Source organism: Triticum urartu, chromosome 5, assembly GCF_003073215.2.
Source record: "Triticum urartu cultivar G1812 chromosome 5, Tu2.1, whole genome shotgun sequence".
NCBI classification, from domain to species: domain Eukaryota; kingdom Viridiplantae; phylum Streptophyta; class Magnoliopsida; order Poales; family Poaceae; genus Triticum; species Triticum urartu.
This window is the reverse complement of record NC_053026.1, coordinates 535,537,379-535,562,077: the sequence shown is the minus strand read 5'-3', so window position 1 is coordinate 535,562,077 and position 24,699 is coordinate 535,537,379. Positions and strand designations below refer to the sequence as shown.

At 46.5% G+C, this 24,699-nt stretch overlaps 2 protein-coding genes across 5 annotated transcripts; both read left to right on the top strand.

Moving 5' to 3' along the window:
* Positions 1–10,574: 10,574 nt before the first annotated feature.
* On the top strand, positions 10,575–15,895 carry LOC125510464 (protein DETOXIFICATION 16-like). Of its 4 annotated transcripts, XM_048675648.1 has the most exons (10): positions 10,575–11,018; positions 11,686–11,795; positions 11,875–12,152; positions 12,262–12,806; positions 12,894–12,980; positions 13,057–13,113; positions 13,216–13,454; positions 13,652–13,770; positions 13,880–13,966; positions 15,625–15,895. In XM_048675648.1, the coding sequence occupies exons 3-10, from the start codon at positions 11,898–11,900 to the stop codon at positions 15,826–15,828; spliced, it is 1,593 nt and encodes a 530-aa protein (XP_048531605.1). In that variant the 5' UTR covers positions 10,575–11,018; positions 11,686–11,795; positions 11,875–11,897; the 3' UTR covers positions 15,829–15,895. The 4 variants fall into 4 exon arrangements, with proteins under 4 accessions (XP_048531605.1, XP_048531604.1, XP_048531607.1 ...); XM_048675647.1 differs by lacking the exon at positions 11,686–11,795; XM_048675650.1 differs by lacking the exon at positions 11,686–11,795 and having other exon boundaries at positions 15,088–15,627.
* An 837-nt stretch (positions 15,896–16,732) lies between these two features.
* On the top strand, positions 16,733–19,412 carry LOC125510465 (protein DETOXIFICATION 16-like). Its single transcript, XM_048675651.1, has 8 exons — positions 16,733–17,051; positions 17,159–17,703; positions 17,792–17,878; positions 17,954–18,010; positions 18,113–18,351; positions 18,546–18,664; positions 18,790–18,876; positions 18,998–19,412. Exons 1-8 carry the CDS (start codon positions 16,797–16,799, stop codon positions 19,055–19,057), a joined length of 1,449 nt encoding a protein of 482 aa, XP_048531608.1. The 5' UTR covers positions 16,733–16,796; the 3' UTR covers positions 19,058–19,412.
* Positions 19,413–24,699: the final 5,287 nt, after the last annotated feature.

Sequence of the window (24,699 nt, the reverse complement as noted above, 5' to 3'; positions counted from 1 at the left end):
TCAACCTCACTCTGAAATTCCTGGAACTTTTCAAAGGTCTCAGACTTGTGTTTCATCAAGTAGACATACCCATATCTACTCAAGTCATCGGTGAGGGTGAGAACATAACGATAGCCACCGCGAGCCTCAACACTCATTGGACCGCACACATCAGTATGTATGATTTCCAATAAGTTGGTTGCTCGCTCCATTGTTCCTGGGAACGGAGTCTTGGTCATTTTACCCATGAGGCGTGGTTCGCACGTGTCAAATGATTCATAATCAAGAGACTCCAAAAGTCCATCTGCATGGAGCTTCTTCATGCGTTTGACACCTATGTGACCAAGGCGGCAGTGCCACAAGTATGTGGGACTATCATTATCAACCTTACATCTTTTGGTATTCACACTATGAATATGTCTAACATTACGCTCAAGATTGATTAAGAATAAACCATTCACCAGCGAAGCATGACCATAAAACATATCTCTCATATAAATAGAACAACCATTATTCTCGGATTTAAATGAGTAGCCATCTCGAATTAAACGAGATCCTGATACAATGTTCATGCTCAAAGCTGGCACTAAATAACAATTATTGAGGTTTAAAACTAATCCCGTAGGTAAATGTAGAGGCAGCATGCCAACGGCGATCACATCGACCTTGCAACCATTCCCGACGCGCATCGTCACCTCGTCCTTCGCCAGTCTCCGCTTATTCCGCAGCTCCTGCTTTGAGTTACAAATGTGAGCAACTGCACCGGTATCAAATACCCAGGAGCTACTACGAGTACTGGTAAGGTACACATCAATTACATGTATATCACATATACCTTTAGTGTTGCCGGCCTTCTTGTCCGCTAAGTATTTCGGGCAGTTCCGCTTCTAGTGACCACTTCCCTTGCAATAAAAACACTCAGTCTCGGGCTTGGGTCCATTCTTTGGCTTCTTCCTGGCAGCTTGCTTACCGGGCGCGGCAACTCCCTTGCCGTCCTTCTTGAAGTTCTTTTTACCCTTGCCTTTCTTGAACTTAGTGGTTTTATTCACCATCAACACTTGATGTTCCTTTTTGATTTCCACCTCCGCTGATTTCAGCATTGAATATACCTCAGGAATGGTCTTTTCCATCCCCTGCATATTGAAGTTCATCACAAAGCTCTTGTAGCTCGGTGGAAGCGAATGAAGGATTTTGTCAATGACCGCGTCATCCGGGAGATTAACTCCCAGCTGAGTCAAGCGGTTATGCAACCCAGACATTTTGAGTATGTGCTCACTGACAGAACTGTTTTCCTCCATCTTACAACTGAAGAACTTGTCGAAGACTTCATATCTCTCGACCCGGGCATGAGCTTGGAAAACCATTTTCAGCTCTTCGAACATCTCACATGCTCTGTGTCGCTCAAAACGCTTTTGGAGCCCCGGTTCTAAGCTGTAAAGCATGCCGCACTGAACGAGGGAGTAATCATCAGCACGTGACTGCCAAGCGTTCATAACGTCTTGGTTCTATGGGATGGGTGCATCACCTAGCGGTGCTTCTAGGACATAATCTTTCTTGGCAGCCATGAGGATGATCCTCAGGTTCCAGACCCAGTCCGTATAGTTGCTGCCATCATCTTTCAGCTTGGTTTTCTCTAGGAACACGTTGAAGTTGAGGGCAACATTAGCGTGGGCCATTTGATCTACAAGACATAATGTAAAGATTTTTGACTAAGTTCATGATAATTAAGTTCATCTAATCAAATTATTCAATGAACTCCCACTCAGATAGACATCCCTCTAGTCATCTAAGTGAAACATGATCCGAGTCAACTAGGCCGTGTCCGATCATCACGTGAGACGGACTAGTCAACATCGGTGAACATCTTCATGTTGATCGTATCTTCTATACGACTCATGCTCGACCTTTCGGTCTTCCGTGTTCCGAGGCCATGTCTGTACATGCTAGGCTCGTCAAGTCAACCTAAGTGTATTGCGTGTGTAAATTTGGCTTACACTCGTTGTATTCGAACGTTAGAATCTATCACACCCGATCATCACGTGGTGCTTTGAAACAACGAACCTTCGCAACGGTGCACAGTTAGGGGGAACACTTTCTTGAAATTATTACGAGGGATCATCTTATTTAAGCTACCGTCGTTCTAAGCAAATAAGATGTAAAACATGATAAACATCACATGCAATCAAATAGTGACATGATATGGCAATTATCATTTGCTCCTTTTGATCTCCATCTTCGGGGCTCCATGATCATCGTTGTCACCGGCATGACACCATGATCTCCATCATCATGATCTCCATCATCGTGTCTTCTTGAAGTTGTCTCGTCATCTATTACTTCTACTACTATGGCTAACGCTTTAGCAATAAAGTAAAGTAATTACATGACGTTTATGTTGACACGCAGGTCATAAATAAATTAAGACAACTCCTATGGCTCCTGCCGGTTGTCATGCTCATCGACATGCAAGTCGTGATTCCTATTACAAGAACATGATCAATCTCATACATCACATATATCATTCATCACATCCTTTTGGCCATATCACATCACACGGCACATGCTGCAAAAACAAGTTAGACGTCCTCTAATTGTTGTTGCAAGTTTTTACGTGGCTGCTATAGGTTTCTAGTAAGAACGTTTCTTACCTACGCCAAAACCACAACGTGATATGCCAATTTCTATTTACCCTTCATAAGGACCCTTTTCATCGAATCCAATCCGACTAAAGTGGGAGAGACAAACACCCGCCAGCCACCTTATGCAACTAGTGCATGTCAATCGGTGGAACCAGTCTCACGTAAGCATACGTGTAAGGTCGGTCCGGGCCGCTTCATCCCACGATGCCGCCGAATCAAGATAAGACTAGTAACGGCAAGTAAATTGACAATATCGACGCCCACAACTGCTTTGTGTTCCACTCGTGCATAGAAACTATGCATAGACCTAGCTCATGATGCCACTGTTGGAACGTAGCAGAATTTTAAAATTTTCTATGCATCACTAAGATCAATCTATGGAGTCATCTAGCAACGAGGGAGAGGGGAGTGCATCTACATACCCTTGTAGATCGCGAGCGGAAGCGTTCAAGAGAACGGGGTTGATGGAGTCGTACTCGTCGTGATCCAAATCACCGATGACCTAGCGCCGAACGGACAACACCTCCGCGTTCAACACACGTACGGTTGGGAAGACGTCTCCTCCAACTTGATCCGGCAAGGGGGAAGGAGAGGTTGATGGAGATCCAGCAGCCCGACGGCGTGGTGGTGGAAGCAACGGTGATCTCGGCAGGGCTTCGCCAAGCTCAGGGAGAGGGAGAAGTGTCACGAGAAGGAGAGGGAGGCGCCAGGGGCTAGGTTGCGGCTGCCCTCCCTCCCCCCACTATATATAGGACCCCTAGGGGGGGCGGCGGCCCTAGGAGATCCAATCTCCAAGGGGGGGGGGGCGGCGGCCAAGGGGGGTGGAGTGCCCCCCAAGCCAAGTGGGGCGCCCCCCACCCCTAGGGTTTCCAACCCTACGCGCAGGGGGAGGCCCATGGGGGGCGCACCAGCCCACTAGGGGCTGGTTCCCCTCCCACTTCAGCCCATGGGGCCCTCCGGGATAGGTGGCCCCACCCGGTGGACCCCTGGGACCCTTCCGTTGGTCCCGGTACAATACCGATTACCCCGGAAACTTTCCCGATGGCCGAAACTTGACTTCCTATATATAAATCTTCACCTCCGGACCATACCGGAACTCCTCGTGACGTCCGAGATTTCATCCGGGACTCCGAACAACTTTCGGGTTACCGTATACTAATATCTCAACAACCCTAGCGTCACCGAACCTTAAGTGTGTAGACCCTACGGGTTCGACACGCAGACATGACCGAGACGACTCTCTGGTCAATAACCAACAGCGGGATCTAGATACCCATGTTGGCTCCAACATGCTCCTCGATGATCTCATCGGATGAACCACGATATCGAGGATTCAATCAATCCCGTATACAATTCCCTTTGTCAATCGGTACGTTACTTGCCCGAGACTCGATCGTCGGTATCCCAATACCTCGTTCAATCTCGTTACTGGCAAGTCACTTTACTCATACCGTAATGCATGATCCCGTGATCAACCACTTGGTCACATTGAGCTCATTATGATGATGCATTACCGAGTGGGCCCAGAGATACCTCTCCGTCATACGGAGTGACAAATCCCAGTCTTGATTCGTGCCAACCCAACAGACACTTTCGGAGATACCCGTAGTGTACCTTTATAGTCACCCAGTTACGTTGTGATGTTTGGCACACCCAAAGCACTCCTACGGTATCCGGGAGTTGCACAATCTCATGGTCTAAGGAAATGATACTTGGCATTTGGAAAAGCTATAGCAAATGAACTACACGATCTTTAAGCTATGCTTAGGATTGGGTCTTGTCCATCACATCATTCTCCTAATGATGTGATCCCGTTATCAATGACATCCAATGTCCATAGTCAGGAAACCATGACTATCTTTTGATCAACGAGCTAGTCAACTAGAGGCTCACTAGGGACGTGTTGTGGTCTATGTATTCACACATGTATTACGATTTCCGGATAACACAATTATAGCATGAACAATAGACAATTATCATGAACAAAGAAATATAATAATAACCATTTTATTATTGCCTCTAGGGCATATTTCCAACACTTGGGGCCTGTTCCGGAGCTCCGCCGGAGGGGGCATCGATCACGGAGGGCTTCTACATCAACACCATAGCCCCTCCGATGAAGTGTGAGTAGTTCACCTCAGACCTACGGGTCCATAGTTAGTAGCTAGATGGCTTCTTCTCTCTTTTTGGATCTCAATACAATGTTCTCCCCCTCTCTTGTGGAGAACTATTCGATGTAATCTTCTTTTTGCGGTGTGTTTGTTGAGACGGATGAATTGTGGGTTTATGATCAAGTCTATCTATGAATAATATTTGAATCTTCTCTGAATTCTTTTATGTATGATTGGTTATCTTTGCAAGTCTCTTCGAATTATCAGTTTGGTTTGGCCTATTAGATTGATCTTTCTTGCAATGGGAGAAGTGCTTAGCTTTGGGTTCAATCTTGCGGTGTCCTTTCCCAGTGACAGTAGGGGCAGCAAGGCACGTATTGTATTGTTGCTATCGAGGATAACAAGATGGGGTTTTCTTCATATTGCATGAGTCTATCCCTCTACATCATGTCATCTTGCTTAAGGCATTACTCTATTTTTAACTTAATACTCTAGCTGCATGCTGGATAGCGGTCGATGAGTGGAGTAATAGTAGTAGATGCAGGCAGGAGTCAGTCTACTTGTCTCGGACGTGATGCCTATATACATGATCATACCTAGATATTCTCATAACTATGCTCAATTCTGTCAATTGCTCAACAGTAATTTGTTCACCCACCATAGAATACTTATGCTCTCGAGAGAAGCCACTAGTGAAACCTATGGCCCCCGGGTCTATCTTCATCATATTAATCTCCTACTACTTAGTTATCTCCTTTGCTATTTACTTTGCCTTTATTTTACTTTGCATCTTTATCATAAAAATACCAAAAATATTATCTTATCATATCTATCAGATCTCACTCTCGTAAGTGGCCTTATAGGGATTGACAACCCCTATTTGCGTTGGTTGTGAGGATTTATTTGTTTTGTGCAGGTATGAGGGACTCGCGCGTAGCCTCCTACTGGATTGATACCTTGGTTCTCAAAAACTGAGGGAAATACTTACGCTACTTTGCTGCATCATCCCTTCCTCTTCGGGGAAAACCAACGCAGTGCTCAAGAGGTAGCAACAGGGACCCGCATCACTCATCTGGGCTCCAACATGCGGATGAAGCTTAAAGCGGCCTATACTTTGATAGAACAGATGTATTCTGGATCCCAGCAAGCCATTTGCACTGCAGCTTATAACAAGCCTCCTCCAACGCTGATAAAAGAAACCATCGAAAAGCTGGCCTTGCTGCCTGCCCGGTTGGATGAACTGAAGAGATCAGCCGCAAGGTCAGGTGCGCTGACCGCGCTAATCCGGGCCAAGGCGTGGATTCCAGATCTTGAACCAGCAGATATCAGCAAAGGTTATCCTGATGTGAAGGAAGACGGTTCAGATTTCAACAATGACGATCTCCGAAGGCTGACAAAGGAAATGCGGCCTATAGCAAGCAAATTGGCGGATGACACGGATCTATCTCATTATCAACCGGTTTATGATGTTGAGGGGAAAAGACAACCCGTGCCGATTCATGATGTAGAAGATCTTGTTCTGCCGATTCGTAAGCATACTTATGCCCCTGACATTAACCCTTCCAACCTAATTCATGAAGAAGCCGTTTTTCAAGCCTTAACTGGAATCGATTGGTCATCGATTGATTTCCAGCGACTGGGTGGGGATGAGGAGAATGCACCTGCTCAAGATGACCCTCAATCTTCAAGCCGTCTGGATGAAGAATCTTAATCCGAAAGCTGGTTTAATCATTTGCCAAACTTGTTGAAACAATTATCTTGTGTGGGCACTAAAGCGCCTTGTAATAGGCTAGTTCAAATACTTATCTGCTTATGCCATCGAGCATACTTGTTTTGCTTAACATTGATAACTCGCCATGCTTTTGGGATCTATTATATGCATAATCCATAGTGGCTTTATTTAGCTTATTCCTGCAAAAAATTTGAAAGTGTCCTAGCGGTTTACCGCTGGACGGGTCATGGTGCCCAAACATATATATAGCCTGGATGCCGAACCAAGGCTGTAATATGTAGATATAAAATAGATGATACCTGTGGTATATCTCGTTTGGCTTACCAACTGTTGTTATAACAAAAGGTGATAACACCAATCTGGAGTGTTGATGACTCCTTGCCTCCTTGTCGGTTCATACCGAAATCTTTCTAGGTGATGGTAAACACCGGTTTATGCATATAATTGTGGTGACCTGTAGTCAAACCAGACCGGAGCAATATTATTGCCGGACTAAAACTGACCATGCACTGACAACTTAACGTTGAAAGCCATGCCGGGTTGTAATAGACACTGGTTTATCAGAAAATATTCATAAATCCCTTATCAAAAGATGTTTAAAACAGCAAATACAAAAGAAATATGCAAGGCTTTTCATGGGCTGCCAGGCCCTAAATCGAGGCTTTTCATGGGCTGCCAGGCCGCTGAGTTAAACCGTTTTTCAAAGCCTTTTAAGATGGACCTCAATATTTAACCAATCATCGTTTTAACTTTGACAAGTTCAGGGTCTATGAGATTGACTTGTCAAACGTTTGATGGGTCATACCAGGTTTACCTGGACGGAGTGGCTTACTTAAAGAGGCAAGATAACCCGGGGTTTTAGGTGAATACACCAGGCTTCCAGGCCTGGCTTGATAGCCTATTACAAGGGTGCAAGCTCGTTGTTCTTTGAGAAGCAAGGAGCCCCCAAGTAATATTTGAGCTGTGCTCAGTGGGTACCTATGTTTGAGTTGTGCTTTTTGCAACAGACTCTCTTTGGTTCCACATAATTTCCTTTTTGGCTTTAAACCTATCAAGAGGTGTAGCTATGGTGTAAATACAACCAAGCCCCCTAGTGATTTCCCTATTTGGCCTGAAGCCGATCAAGAGGTGTAGCTATGGTTCGAATACGACCAAGCCCCCTAGTGATTTCCTTTATATCTGTGTGGCTTTATAAGCCGGGTGAATAGAACTCTGCTTTGTAAGTAGAAGCCCCCATGTAACCACACATGATGTAAAAAAAAATAGAGACCCCGCTTTAGCTGAGGCTCCGGTTTATTATATAATATATACATTGTCATAAGTATGTATATAAGAAGAGCATGTGGCTCAAGCATAGTAAGGCTGAAGAAGAGCTATATTCCATGGCCGCTGGGTCCCCTTCTCTGATTTGCATGAGACTTTGTGCTCTCGAACATCGATAAGGTAGTATGACCCATTGTGCAGGTTTTTGCTGACCACAAAAGGTCCTTCCCAAGGTGGGGATAACTTGTGCATATCAGTCTGATCCTGGATGAGCCGGGGCACCAGATCGCCCTCTTGAAAAGTTCTGGTCTTAACCCGGCGGCTGTGATAACGTCGGAGATCTTGTTGATAAATCGCCAACCGCGCCGCTGCGAGATCACGCTCCTCATCTAACAGGTCCAGTGAGTCCTGACGTGCCTTCTCACTTTCAGCTTCAACATAAGCCGCCACACGGGGCGAGTCATGACAGATGCCCCACGGTGGGCGCCAACTGTCGTGGTTTTTTCATGGCAGATGTCCTCGTGAAAGGACTTAGTCGTGGAGCCATCGCTACGGGTTAGCTTAAAGGGGTTAAACCGGACAAGGGACACGAGAGTTTATACTAGTTCGGCTCCTTACGATGAAGGTAAAAGCCTACGTCTAGTTGTGATGGGATTGCTGGGGTTTCGATGACCAGGGAGCGAATCCGCTTTGCCTGGCTCTCGAGTTGTTGTTCTCTGTCCCTAAACCGCTGACGGGTCGTCCCTTTATATACATAGGTTGACGCCTGCCGGTTTACAGAGTCCCGAGGCCAAATCATAAACGTGTCCAGATCGGTCTCTATTCCTTCTAACTTACAATACAAGTTACATATTCATGCCGGTTTATGTCTACATGCCTTAACCCGCCTTTGGGCCTTAGGCCTTCCTGAAGCGCCACCATCCTTGTCTTCATGGGCCTTTGAATAAAGCAATCATCATGGGGATAATCCGGCCTCTCCTAGCCGGTTTCTGCCCGGTGGTAGTATCCCCAACATAATGGATGTCTTGTATTGAGAGATATACCTTGCTAGGCAGACAGACTCAATCAATGCCTGAATGAACGAAGCATATATCAAGGACTTGTTCTCCTGCACACATTGACGAAGCTCATAGAAGGTGAAGTCCAAGACATTCACTTTCGTTTTTCTCATGAATTTACATGAAGATATCCAACATCAAGCTCCTCATGTTATGTGAGTCACCGGCCTTAGGATTGAGAGTGTACCTAAGGATGTGACGCTTCAAACCCATCAAGCTACGGGAGAATGGCGACCAACCAGCATAGCCACGTGGCGCATGCTGGTTGGCCATGGCAAGAAACTTTTTGATTTTTTTGGAAGATGAAATTAAGAAAAAAATTGATTCTTTTTGGAAGATAAAATTGAGGCCTTTTTTTTCCTTTTGAGAAAAGTTTTTTTGGAGATTATGTTTGAAAGATGAAAGTGAGACTTTTGTTTTTTATTCTAAGAATGTTCTTTAGGCTTTTCCTTTTTCTTTTTGAGATGGATGTGATGTTCATGTGTTGTGAGAAAGTTTTCTTTTTAATTTTGAGATGAAATTGAGGTATTTTCTTTGAGAGGAAGAAATACACGCACAGCTTCCTGTCAAGAGACCCACAATGGCGGCCCCAACCACTAGTAGTATCATACACTGGCAGCAACTCCTTGATAGAACCGGTGACAAAAGACTTCTCCTATTTGTAGGCAAACACAATCTCATCCATGTGACGCTGCCCAACCTCATGGACATGACCAAAGTCTTCATTCTCCTCCTCCAGAAACTGATATGGAATGACCTCGGAGAACTTGGCCATAGAGGCAGAGCACTGGCGACTCCCAAACATCCAGGTGAGTGTGTGGGTAGTGTCATTGGAGAAGAAGACATACAATGGCAAAGAACTACATAACAAGGTCTTTTGCTGCTCCTCCACCTATAACTCCAGCGGTTGATACCTCGCCAGCATCCCTAGCAAAAGCAACACAAAACCGTCATAGATGCACACCATTGCGTCCATGGGAATCACAAACCCCGAGCACCTACCAGTGTGGAGTTGAATCCATGAAATCCCCGAACAGCGCCACTCTAGGCGTGCTGCCGTCGAACACTGGGTTTAGAGGTAGGGTTGTGATGCCAGACACCCTTGAACACCGACTACGAATGCATGTCGATGTAGCCATGACACCCGGTCGAAGCATGACCACCTCTACAGGTGTGCTACCCGTGGTACCCCCTGATTAACCACTACAACGCAGCGGAAAATATGACAACCCTCGAATCCTTGACAACCAATGCGAGAGCATGAACACACCCCTATGAACACACGCATACCCTACTTTTATGAGCACCTCCGGAAAATTGAACCGTCACATTATCTTGACGAAGTCATGACAAATGCCTCCATTGTCGATGGGACGTCTTTTTCCATTTAAGGAATATCACCAGAAAGTTTGAAATAAATTCAGAAAAATGCGAGCATCGTAAGTCTAGAACTTGAAACCCGATGGGCTGGTTTCACCACGAAAAACCTAGGCATCTATACTTTAGAATTGCCTAAAAAAGAGAGAAAAATCTATACTTTAGAATTTGGTAGACATGTCTGATGGTCTGATATGCTATCAGATACTGTATTCCGTGCTATCAGATATTGTATTCCCGTGAATATCATGACTTGAATAAAATTTTCAGTTTGGTAAAGCACATCTAAATATGCCATAAATATTACATATCTAGATGTGCCATAAATATTACACGTCTATGTCCTAAGTTATTGATCTTACGCCGAGATTCGTGTGGATATCTTACTAAAGTTTTTCACCGCTGAGAAAAAAAAACTCTGCCGATTCGCCCACGACGTAGTCAGGTCAACGCACCTCTCGAGCTCTCTCGCCCGAGACCGACGCCGGCAGTGCCGCACGCCGCCTCCGTCTCTTCTCCCCGACCCTACCTGCACATCCCCGCCGTCGATCTGCTCAGCCCCGCCGCTGTTCGATCTCCTAAGCTCGGCCGCGTATCTGCTCAGCCCCGCCGCCGTCGGGCGTCACCACACCTGCAGCCACCATCGACGCTGGACCACGGCGAGGCGTCGATGCCCTCCATGGCGGGAGCTGGGATGAGGGCGTCCATGACGGGCAGGACCCCGTCCTCCCCCAGTCTCCCACCTCCTCCCTTCAGCGGCCCGACCCAATACGATGGCATCATTCCATCATCCCCATGGCCGCCGCCTTCCTCGGCCGGGGACAACTTCGTCCCCGGGGCCGCCTGAGCCGCTGCTGCGGTACGCCTCTTTATCCACACCCTTTCCTGGTCTCTTCTCTTCCTTCCTCACATCACAGTCTCCAAATTTGTTGTTGCCCATGCCTGATTTAGGAGAAAACAACGAGCTTGTGAGAAAATCTGTCCGGCTCTGTTTGTTTCTACAATTGGCTCCGAATCACTCGTGGACACTTGGACGTGCTTCAGGCAATTGCACTGGAAATGGCCCGAATATAGATTCAGCTTCACTGGCAAAGCTGATTCCAAATGGCTGTTGGTTTCAGCTTTTGATTTTTCCTATGAGAATTCTGCTGCCTAAAGCAGAAACAAACACGGCCGGATGGTTAACTGATACCTTGATGGCAGTGCATCTTAGGAAATTAATTCCCTTTTGTGTATGCGTCATCAAGTACAGTAGGTCGTAGCACGTCAGGGGTTCAGATATGACACATGACGACGATTGCGGCTCCGGCCGCCGGCAATGATTGATTTCGTTACCTGTGAGATCATCAACGCCTGCAACTTTCCAATTTCTGACTATAATATGTGCAAATGTGCTGATCGAGCATGTGCTGTTAATCGTTCCATCCAATCTTGCTCGTCAGATAGTTTATTCTTGAACTTGGCCACCAAGCTGCCTCCTTTGTCTAACATGACATGACGAGATTCTTTTACTCCACTTGACCCAGGCACGCTGAAATTGACTTGTTCAGCTTGCCTGCCAAGCGAGTAACTCTGTTTCCTCTTGGTTCCTTACTGAATTTGTCCTCGAGTGGCCGGCCTATACAACATTATTGAGGTTGATTACTACTAGTATATTCTTTCACAAACATGATAAATATACCCCCACTTCACTTGTTAACACCTACCTTCTTCAGAGCCAGAGCGTGAGATTTCAAGTATGTTGCCAGCCATGGAGGAGCCCCTTGTTGGGGGCAACAGCAGCACTGAGGAGACAGGAGGGGCAAAAGAGAGCTTGGTGGTGACCGAGGTTAAGAAGCAGCTGTACCTCGCCGGGCCCCTCGTCGTCGGATGCCTGTTGCAGAGCGTCGTGCAGATGATATCGGTCATGTTTGTCGGCCATCTCGGTGAGCTCGCTCTCTCGAGTGCCTCCATCGCCACCTCCTTTGCCGGTGTCACCGGCTTCAGCTTGTTGGTATATTTTATGTGAATTCGTCACCTCTCCTACATATTTTGATCTTCATGAATGAACAACTAACATCAACCTGAATATCTTCTCTTGTATCTGTTTGTAATCATCTTAGTCTGGCATGGCGAGCAGCTTGGACACACTGTGTGGGCAAGCCTTCGGGGCAAGACAGTACCATCTGCTTGGCATCTACAAGCAGAGGGCAATCCTTGTGCTCACTCTGGTGAGCGTTGTGGTTGCCGTGCTCTGGGCGTACACCGGGCAGATCCTCCTGCTCTTCGGCCAGGACCCAGAGATTGCCATGGGGGCAGGGAGCTACATCCGGTGGATGATTCCAGCACTGTTCGCTTACGGACTGCTGCAGTGCCATGTTCGGTTCCTCCAGACGCAGAATATCGTCCTCCCGGTGATGGCGAGCGCAGGCGTCACGGCGCTGAGCCACGTGCTTGTGTGCTGGTTGCTGGTGTACAAGCTTGGGCTGGGCAACAAGGGCGCTGCCCTGGCCAATGGCATCTCATACCTGGCCAATGTGTCAATCTTGGCTATCTACATCAGGGTCTCTCCATCCTGCAGGAGCACCTGGACAGGCCTCTCAAAGGAGGCGTTTCACGACATCCTTAGCTTCATGAAGCTAGCCGTGCCATCTGCGCTGATGGTTTGGTGAGTTTTAGTTTGTGCCCCTCAGATTTGCAGGTAGATTTTTTTCGCGCTCCATCTTCGACTGAATCTGATCCTACATGTACACAGCCTAGAGTGGTGGTCGTTTGAGCTGCTGGTACTTCTCTCCGGACTTCTCCCTAATCCCAAGCTGGAGGCATCGGTGTTGTCCATTTGGTGAGTTGCAGTTTTTCAGGGAGTATTTCACATTCTGTATGCCCTGTACTGACGGGAAATATGGAACTGCTTGCAGCTTGAACACATCTTCATTAGCATTCATGATCCCCTTCGGTCTTGGGGCAGCCATAAGGTACGACCGAACAACTCTGTCTCATAACCTTTTGCCATGCTTGCACTACTACTTTATCGTACAGTCATTTTGGCAATGAAACTGTGTATCTTGTCATTGTAGCACCCGTGTTTCAAACGAGCTTGGTGCTGGGCGACCTGAAGCTGCCCGTCTGGCTACTCGTGTGACCATGGTTCTGGGTCTCGTGACAGGTGTGTCGTTAGGACTTATTATGATCTCGGTGCGCAATCTATGGGGGTATGCGTACAGCAACGAGAAGGAGGTGGCAGAGTACATTGCGAGAATGATGCCGCTTCTCTCTGTGTCGATCATTTTTGACGATCTGCAATGCGTTCTTTCAGGTAAATATAGACGATACACCAAATAACACAATTCCATGTACTTGGCTTGCAAGACCATTTCCTGAATTTCAACTCTAGACTTATCTTCTTGCCTCGTATCATTTGGATGAACATCATTGATGAATGATATGTAGCATTTTGGTGAACATTACTCTCAAGATACCTGATCGTAGAGTGGGGTACTTGATATATTCCAGGTATTGTCAGGGGCTGTGGCTTGCAAAGGGTTGGTGCTTGTGTCAATCTCAGTGCATACTACCTTGTCGGCATTCCAGCGGCGCTATGCTTTGCCTTTGTCTACCATCTTGGCGGCATGGTACTGATTTTACCACCCATACCATGCATACAGAAAGTTGCAGTTTCACCTCTATTTCATTCTCATGTGAAGAAACCTCTCAAAACATATGTAATGGTATGAACTCCAGGGGCTGTGGTTCGGAATAATCTGCGGGATAGTGGTACAGATGCTGCTGCTGCTGGGCATTACCATGCGCACCAACTGGGATAAAGAGGTAAGGCAAATCAAACCAAAGCCTCTGCCACGCATTACGCATTATTTCGTCGGTTGGCTTCTTGGTGTCTCGAATTCTTATAGCGTGTGGCTCATCATCTTCCATTTCTCCTCCCTAGGCTCTCAAGGCAGCGGACAGAGTTTTCAGTTCGTCTCTGCCTCTAGACATGACGACATGAACATGGAACATGATGCATAATTGCTCTTGGCCAGGACCAGGATGCTGGTTGGGCAAAGGAGATAAGGAACTCGTTAAGAATTTAGAGTTAAAGAATTTAGAATTGGTCAAGGCTTCGTCTCCATGTCACCAACATGGCGCTTCCTCTATGGAAACATCACCCGACGAAATGATCTGTTTTGGTGGTTTTTGTCGAAGGCATGAGATGGGATGGATGTTTTCACAGGCAAATGCATGCCACTCACTTGATACGGTATGGGAATAAATCAATAAAGCAAAAATGTGGTGTTTACTAGAAAGTCCGTGAGATAAACGCACCATTCATCATTGAACTCTCGTGGGATGAGCACATTGGTCACACGTCCCAAAATGTGTAAAAATGGTCACTTTGGTTTGTTTCATGAGCAAATGGGTCAGTCCCCGTTTCCAGCCGTAATGGGCCTACTTGGCTTGCTGACTCAGTGTGGGACACACTGTCAGAATTTTGTCGGCGAAAAATCGTACAGGAGGGACTCGTTTTATTCAATGCGGCCCTTTAGGTTATTGTTTTGTTTTTTTTTCCGCAAAAATGGCCGTCGGTTCTCCGTCAAAATCCCCAATTCACCCAAATCCTGCCAAATCCCTAGCTCTTCTTCTCACTCGGCCATCTCTCTCAATCTGACACCGCCGCCACCTAGCCCGAGATGGACCAGTTCCAGGGAGAGAGCTGACGGCCAGAGAACAGAGATGACCAGATGCGAGGCGAGACCTCTGCAGGTGCACCTTGTCCACCTTGTCCTGATTTGCCACCCTGCATCCCAAAATATATTGCAAGTCTGAATGTATGCCCTCTCTGGTCAATGATCTTGCTCTCCCTCTCTTCTCCCATGCTATTTTTCTCTTGTTATTTGTGATCTCTGATGTTACATTAATTTCTTTCTACCGATGGACATGGTAATCTGCAGGGAGTGGGCATCTAGGAAGAGTGCAGTGAAAAGAATAGATGCACTGATGTTAGTAAAAAAACAGTGCAATGGCAGTTCCCAGTTTCTACGAAAACAAAGTGAAGAGGAATGACTTACTTTACGGTTATGTTTACGAAAACAAAGTCCAGTCTTGAATTGTATAGTTGATAGAGTAGTTAATTTTGGAATTTGATCCTGGCTTGCTAATTCAAATTTACTTAATTTTTAAATTCCATAAGAATTATAAACTGCATACGCGGTACAATGTTGTTCAAGACAGACTCTTTACATCTGGACAGATCATGTTGATGTGACGTAGGCTGTAAATAGCCTTACAATCTTGAAGCTAGACAACATTTTGATCCTTATAGCCTTTGTTTCCTCAAGTGTATCAACTGATTCCTTGTATTCTTTCTGCTCTAGCATATTTACATGTATCCTTAAATGTTGCTTCTTTTTCCTTGAGATGCTAGACCGCAGTGTTTTTTTTCCACTACAATGATGTATATTTTCTGATTTCATTTGTTGTTGATGCAGTGGAAAGCGGGATCAACAGCTGAATATTGTTATGCTAATACTTTTCTTGCTGGTGTGTGCTTTTATCAGTTAAAATGCATGTTTCTCAAGAGACACAAACTGCAATTGATTCAGAATGAGAGTAGCAACTTTCGCCTTTGCTTCTGCCACATACTTTTGTATATTGACATTCAACTGTTTTGGTCGTTCCCATTTAGTTTCTAAATTCCAGTTAAGCCTTGTGGAAGTGTAGCAGATCATAAATTTGAGACATGGATCCAACTTTCTTATGGTGCATGGAGAAATACTTACCACGTCAGATTTCAGATCTGGACTTTAGACTTCAGAAGTTCCTTTGGCCCATTCTGTCAGGTCTTTATTTCTTCTTCTCTTGCATTACGTTTCAGATTTGGACTTCTCTACATTTGCTCCCCATCTTAGATCATTATTTGTTCTACTTCTTGTGCATTTTATATATGACATTCTTTGTCAACTCTTTGTTTCTTCTTCTCTTGCATTACATTTCAGATTTGGATTTCTGTAAATTTGCTCCCTATCTTAGATGACTATTTGTTGTACTTTTTGTGCATTTTTCTATGTCGTTACATTGGTGCAGTGATTTCTTTTGCACTTCATTCTTCCTAAAAATAGCCCTACAAAAAAAATAAAAATAGCCCTATGAAGTTTCTACACAAATTTGGAAGACATGTTTTCCTTCAGTCTTTTGGAAGAATTGGCCAGATATGACACATGACGACGAGAGCTTCCAACTTTTGACTATAATAGTGCAATCATCAACGCCTGTAGCTTTCCAACTTTTGACTATAATAGGCTCTGGCTCCGGCCATAATTGAGCATGTGCTGTTAACTGTTCCATTCAATCTTGCTCGTCAGATAGTTTATTATGTCAGATATCTTGAACTTGGCTGCCAAGCTGCCGCGTTTGTCTCACATCACATGAGATTCTGTACTCCACTTGACCCAGGCATGCTGAAAATGACTGGTTCAGGGGCACGTTCAGTTCAACTTGGCTGCCAAGCGAGTTCCTCTGTTTCCTCGTGGCTTCCTTACTGAATTAATCCTCCAGTGGCGGGCCTATACAGCATTGATGAGGTTGATTATTGGTACATACGTGATAAATACGCCCTCACCTCACCCACCATCTTCAGAGCCAGAGCTTTCAAGTTTCAAGTATGTTGCCAGCCATGGAGGAGCCCCTTGTTGGGGGCAGAAGCGACACCGAGGAGACAGGAGGGCCAAAGGAGAGCTTGGTGGTGACTGAGGTTAAGAAGCAGCTCTACCTCGCCGGGCCCCTCATCGCCGGATGCCTGCTGCAGAACGTCGTGCAGATGATATCGGTCATGTTTGTCGGCCATCTCGGCGAGCTCGCCCTCTCGAGTGCCTCCATCGCCACCTCCTTTGCGAATGTCACCGGCTTCAGCTTGATGGTACGTCAATTCATCTCCTACATGTTTTGATCCTCATGGATGAACAACTGACGTCGACCTGATTACCTGAATGGTTTTTTCTTTGTATCTGTTGATGATCATCTTAGGCTGGCATGGCGAGCAGCTTGGACACACTGTGTGGTCAAGCCTTCGGGGCAAAACGGTACCATCAGCTCGGCATCTACAAGCAGAGGGCGATCCTCGTGCTCACTCTGGTGAGTGTTGTGGTTGCAGTGCTCTGGGCGTACACCGGGCAGATCCTCCTGCTCTTCGGCCAGGACCCAGAGATTGCCATGGGGGCAGGGAGCTACATCCGGTGGATGATTCCGGCACTGTTCGCTTACGGACTGCTGCAGTGCCACGTCCGATTCCTCCAGACACAAAGCATCGTACTCCCGGTGATGGCGAGCGCAGGCGTGACGGCGCTGAGCCACGTGCTTGTGTGCTGGTTGCTGGTGTACAAGCTTGGGCTGGGCAACAAGGGCGCTGCCCTGGCCAATGCTGTCTCGTACCTGGCCAATGTGTCAATCTTGGCTCTCTACATCAGGGTCTCTCCATCCTGCAAGAGAACCTGGACAGGGCTCTCAAAGGAGGCGTTTCACGACATCGTCAGCTTCATGAAGCTTGCCCTGCCATCTGCACTGATGGTTTGGTGAGTTTAAGTTTGTGCCCCTCAGATTTGGAGGTGGATTTTTTTCCGCGTTCCATCTTCGACTGAACCTGATCCTACATGTGCACAGCTTAGAGTGGTGGTCGTTTGAGCTGCTGGTACTTCTCTCCGGACTTCTCGCAAATCCTAAGCTCGAGGCATCGGTGTTGTCCATTTGGTGAGTTGCATTTTTCATGGAGTATTTCACATTCTGTATGCCCTGTTCTGATGGGAAATATGGATCTGCTTGCAGCTTAAACACGGCTTCATTAACATTCATGATCCCCTTCGGGCTTGGGGCAGCCATAAGGTACGACTGAACAACTCAGCCTCATAACCTTTTGCCATGGCTGCACTACAACTTTATCGCACAATCACTTTGGCAATTAAACCGTGTATCTTGTCATTGTAGCACCCGTGTTTCAAACGAGCTTGGTGCTGGGCGACCTGAAGCTGCCCGTCTGGCTACTCGTGTGACCATGGTTCTGGGTCTCATGACAGGTGTGACGTTAGGACTTATTATGATCTCGGTGCGCAATCTATGGGGGTATGCATACAGCAATGAGAAGGAGGTGGTGGAGTACATTTCAAGAATGATGCCGCTTCTTTCCGTGTCGATCATTTTCGACGATATGCAATGTGTTCTTTCAGGTAAATATAGATGATGCACCAAATAACACAAGTTCCAAGTACTTGCAGACCATTTCCTGAATTTCTACTCTAGTCTATCTTCTTGCCTCGTATCATTTCGATGAGCATCATTGATGAGCGATATGTAGCATCTCGGTGAACATTACTCTCAAGATACTGATTGCAGCGTGTGGTATATATACTTGATATTCCAGGTGTCGTTAGGGGCTGTGGCCTGCAAAGGATTGGAGCTTGTGTCAATCTCAGTGCATACTACCTTGTCGGCATCCCAGCGGCGCTATGCTTTGCCTTTGTCTTCCATCTTGGCGGAATGGTACTGATTTCACCACCCACACCATACCATAACATACCATACCATACAGAAAGTTGCAGTTTCACTTGTACATATTTCTCATCTGAAGAAACCTCTCAAAACTAACTTATGGGTCTGAACTTCAGGGGCTGTGGTTTGGAATAATCTGCGGATTAATCGTGCAGATGCTGCTGCTGCTGGCCATCACCATGCGGACCAACTGGGACAAAGAGGTAGGCAAAGCAAATCAAACCAAAACATCTGCCACGCATACGCTTTGTTCCATTGGTCGGCTTCTCGGTGTCTCGAATTCTTGTAGTGTGTGGCTCATCATCTTCCATTTCTCCTCTGTAGGCTCTCAAGGCAAAGGACAGAGTTTTCAATTCGTCGCTACCTCTAGACATGACATCATGAACATGGAACAAGATGCACAATTGCTCTTGGCCAGGACCAGGGCGCTGACTGGGCAAAGGAGGCAAGGAACTCGTGAAGAATTAATTGGTCATCACTTAGTCTCCATGTCACCAGCATGGCGCTTTCTTGAAGGAAATGTCACCCGACGAATGGTCTGTTTTGGTGATTTTTGTCCAACACATGAGATAGAAATAGAATGGATGTTCTCACAGGCAAAGGCATGGCACTCAGTCGATACGGTATAAGGGAATAAATCAATGAAGAAAAAATGTGGTGTTTACTAGAAAATATGCAGTATGGATGCAACATTTTCCCTTTGAGAATTTAGTAGAGTAGATTATTATTTTCTTGGTAACAAAATATTAGGTTGTTTTGTCTCGGTGGTCGCTGTTGTGGTAAAACTGAATTACTACACTGCCCAACGACAAGGAAGTGGTGGAATATGGGCGGAGGCAATTCCATCGTCTAGATTTGCCAAGGATCACTTGATCAAGTACATGATGAATTTGTGACACGTTTTGGGGGGAAAATATTGGGCAGACGATGGAATTTGTGACAAGTTAAAAAAAGCAGAATCCATTTTAGTGGACCGGGATGACATCGGCAAACTGATGGGGCCTATCAAGTAATAGAACTCATTCCCCTAAAAAAGAAGGAAAACACTTGGCATCAACTGGCGGATCACACGTGAGCATCCGCCGGCTCATTCGTACTACACGTGTCCTGCCCAAGCGGTTCTTTTTCTTTCTTTCTTTCGATCAACGCCACCCCTGCTTATTGCTCACTGTCTGCTATGACCAGTTTCCGCAGCAAGGTCTCTGTTACAAAAACTACTGTAAAACCTTTGTTGCACAAAAATTAAATTTGCAATGAGACCCCTATTGCAAAAAATAAAAATAAAAATTAAAACAAGACGTCTGTTGCAACAAAAAGTAACAAGATCTCTGTTAAATGATAAAAGGTGATGCTCGATCACTTAATGCATCAGATTCGACGGCTCGCGAGGTGGTGGATCTTTTAAAAAGATCCTCTGGTCTACGCGTAGCACCGCCCAAAAAAGAAGCAATAAAACACATTTGTCACTTGATCAAATGCTTTGTTCTAAAAAACAAAAAACTTGATCCACTGTCTGTGTACATAGGGGGTCTTCTCCACGATCGGTCATCCAAATCACCAATTAACCAATTAATAAATGTTGGTTTACTCCTTCTCTTGAGCGCACTTGATGTTTGCTATGCAAGGGTGAATGGGTGCACATTGCATTAGGTTTCTTTTTGGGCATTGCACATTGCATTAGTTTGTTGGGTCACTTTTGACTTTCCTTTGCTATGCAAATTTTAGAACTCACGCGAGTCTTTCGTTTTCGGTCTTTTGGGGGAACGGGGAACATTAAGTGTTTTTTAGGTTTTCTTTTTGAGAGAAAAGTATTTTTTGGATAGGAGAGAAGATATTGTGCTATGTTATATGGACAACTTGTTTGAGTTGAACAAAAAAAAACATATCCTTTATGACGTTCCTCTGAATTTGTGTCACTTTTGTTCTTAACCAGCATCAAATTTTACATTTAATGGGGAACCGGGGAATACATCAAAACTCACATGGGAGTCTGAGGGACCCTTGTGTCCTTTGCACTTCAAGATTAATCGTTTTTGCGTTTCTTGTTCCCTATGGTATATCTACAACGGATATTTGCATTGCTTAGGCTTGAGCACTAGTAATTGTCTAGTCTGGTACATTGCACTAGGAACTACTATTGTGTGTATAATTAGACATTGTACGTATCAATTGATGCGGCGAATTTCAGTAGATAGAGAAGTTGATAAAAGTAGAGAGAGGAATATGTATGCCCCTGTTACAACACATGGGCATATTTTCTAGTAACAGAAAAAACTTAGAGATGTTGTTCACGACCTCCACATACGCGATCCTATCGGGGGTGGACCTCTTTCACCAACATTTCATGCCCCCCCCTCCCCCCGACGTGGAGTGCATCATTGTAATCAAGGCCTGCTCCTGGCGACTGGATGACATCCTCTCTTGGGCCCCGGACCCACGCAGCATCTTCAGCGTACGAATCGCATACAAGCTTGCTCTTCCAGAGCGAACCAGCACCACCGCGTGCGCCACGAGCAGGGTACCGGACGACACTCGTGCCGTTTGGAAGGCAGTGTAGGGTGCCCTGCTCCCCCTAAGGCACGAGTCTCTGCATGACGAGTTGAGACCAACTCGTTGGCTACTTTGGAAAATAAACATATGAGGAAGCTTGAGGTCTCTAATATTTGTGCTTGTGTCGAATGGAATGAGAGGACACCTTCCACGCTCTCTGCAGATGCCCCTTGGCGCGGCGGTTATGGACGGCGACGTCGGACAAATGGAGGATGCCGCGGGTGGAGGACGTCATCAACGCTGGTCCTGAATGGATCATCCACCTTCTGGATAGTTGTACTGATCTTGGGCGCCTCCCTGTGCTCATGACACTTTGGAGAAATTGGTACGTTCGGAATGAAGTTTACCACGAGAAGCCGGCACCCCCGGTTGAGGCATCCCGCAGATTCATCAGCAGCTACAATGAGAGTTTGCTCAATATACAGCAGCACCCTGCTTGTGCAGATGTTGCTAAAGGAAAGACAGTTATCTCGTACACACTACCAGGGAAGGCCACATGCAAGACCGGCAGCGCCTGGCCGTATCCCGGAACGCTGGTGCAAGCCGCCTGTGGGAGGGGTGAAGCTCAACGTCGACGTACGGCGCGTGGAGAGAAGATGATGGGACGGGAGGTGCTGGTATGATCTTGCGCGAACACAATGGTGGGATTATCTTCGCATCATGTCGCTTCATCCAAAGGTGTGCAACAGTGCAAGTGCGCTGGAAGCCGAGGCCGCCGCATCCCGCATGTATGGAAGGAGTAGGCCTCGCCCTCGAATAATGGAGTACCGGTCCTTTGATCCTTGAGGCGGACTGTGCTACTACAGCTAGTATGCTCAACGATCCTTTGCTTAACATAGGTCCCCTGTTGCGACCATGATAGAAGAGACGAAGAGGCAACTCACCGGGCGCCAGCATCAAATGGAAAGCATCAGTAGAGAGTAGAACCATGCAAGCATGCACTAGCCCAGATGGGGCGATCCTTGCCTAAAACTGCTGTTTGGTTACGCTCTGCACCTGATGGGGTTGACTTGACACCTTATGCCAACAAGAATGTAATGACTTTGCTTAAGTATTGAAAAGTTTCCCATTCGCAAAAAAAAAAAGAATGTACATTTCTATGACTGTTTGATTATCTATGTAGTTTAATTCCACGTTGCATTATTAGTATGGATATAGGGTACCGGATATGAGATACACGGATGTGGACGACATGATTTGAGAAGTGCCTGTCCGTGGCTGTTTGAGGCGTTTGAGGGCCTGGATTTGCCCATCACGGCTGTAGATGCTCTACCAAACTTGGCAAATCCACACCTGCATATCTCATATTCCGAACATTATATCCATACAAATTCATGTAACTACTACGTAGATCACCAAACGATCAAAATCGACAAGAAACAGACATATAAACTGATACCAAACGGGCATAATTCACATAAACATCACCAACAGATCACCAAGCGGGCATAAGTCACACAGTTCAAAGATCCGGCACATTGTAACTACATACTAGAACTAGATTATAAACAGGAGAGGGCGACCTTCACCACTTCCTCGTCGGCCCTTTGCCCTCCCGGTCGCCGGCGCAACTGTAGGAGTCCGCGGCAGGAGGTGGGTCCATGTCGGAGCCGTCGGACTCATTGTCGGAGGAGGAATCGGAGATGATGGTGTAGCCTTGCAAGCGCCGGACGGTGCGGTCCTGCTTGCGCTTGAGCTTGGCCACCCTCACCGCCTCCCACTCAGATTGCTCAATGCCAAGCCAGAGCTGCTTGGCGTTGATCCTTTGGAGTCGTAGGACCTTTGTCTCCGCCTCAATAAGTGACTGACGATGCACCCACTCGAGAAGACGGTCCTCATCGTTGGGCATCGGCATCACGCGGCGGCGAGAGGACTGCGTAGCCGTGTTAGACCCGTCCCCCATCTCCCTTGCCCTTGTTGGGGAACGTAGTAATTTCAAAAATTTTCCTACGCACACGCAAGATCATGGTGATGCATAGCAACGAGAGGGGAGAGTGTTGTCTACGTACCCTCGTAGACCGGCAACGGAAGTGTTGACACAACGTAGAGGAAGTAGTCGTGCGTCTTCCCGATCCGACTGATCCAAGTACCGAACGTACGACACCTCCGAGTTCTGCACACGTTCAACTCGGTGACGTCCCTCGAGCTCCGATCCAGCCGAGTGTTGAGGGAGAGTTTCGTCAGCACGATGGCGTGATGACGGTGATGATGTTCTACCGACGCAGGGCTTCGCCTAAGCACCGCTACGATATGACCGAGGTGAAATATGGTGGAAGGGGGCACCGCACACGACTAAGGAACGATCACGAAGATCAACTTGTGTGTCATGGGGTGCCCCCTGCCCCCGTATATAAAGGAGGGAGGGGGGAGGTGCAGCCGCCCCCTAGGGGTGCGCCTGGAGGAGTCCTACTCCCACCGGGAGTAGGACTTCCCCCTCTTGCCTTGTTGGAGAAGGAAAGGGGAAGGGGGAAAGAGGAAAGGGGGGCGCCGCCCCCCCTTCCTTGTCCTATTCGGACTAGGGGGGAGGGGGCGCGCGGCCTGCCCTGGCCGGCCCTCCTCTTCTCCCTTAGGGCCCATGTAGGCCCATTAACCCCCGGGAGAGTTCCGGTAACCCCCCGGTACTCCGGTAAAATCCCGATTTCACCCGGAACGATTCCGATATCCAAATATAGGCTTCCAATATATCAATCTTTATGTCTCGACCATTTCGAGACTCCTCGTCATGTCCGTGATCACATCCGGGACTCCGAACAACCTTCGGCACATCAAAACACAAAAAACCCTAATTATGATTGATGTCTACTACACAACCTTCTTCTTGTAGACGTTGTTGGGCCTCCAAGTGCAGAGGTTTGTAGGACAGTAGCAAATTTCCCTCAAGTGGATGACCTAAGGTTTATCAATCCGTAGGAGGCGTAGGATGAAGATGGTCTCTCTCAAGCAACCCTGCAACCAAATAACAAAGAGTCTCTTGTGTCCCCAACACACCCAATACAATGGTACATTGTATAGGTGCACTAGTTCGGCGAAGAGATGGTGAAACAAGTGGTATATGGATAGTAGATAAAGGTATTTGTAATCTGAAATAATAAAAACAGCAAGGTAGCAAATAGTAAAAGTGAGTAAACGGTATTGCAATGATGGTAAACAAGGCCTAGGGTTCATACTTTCGCTAGTGTAAGTTCCCTCAACAATACTAACATAATTGGATCACATAACTATCCCTCAACATGCAACAAAGAGTCACTCCAAAGTCACTAATAGCGGAGAACGAACGAAGAGATTATGGTAGGGTACAAAACCACCTCAAAGTTATTCTTTCCAATCAATCCGTTGGGCTATTCCTATAAGTGTCACAAACAGCCCTAGAGTTCGTACTAGAATAACACCTTAAGACACAAATCAATCAAAACCCTAATGTCACCTAGATACTCCAATGTCACCTCAAGTATCCGTGGGCATGATTATACGATATG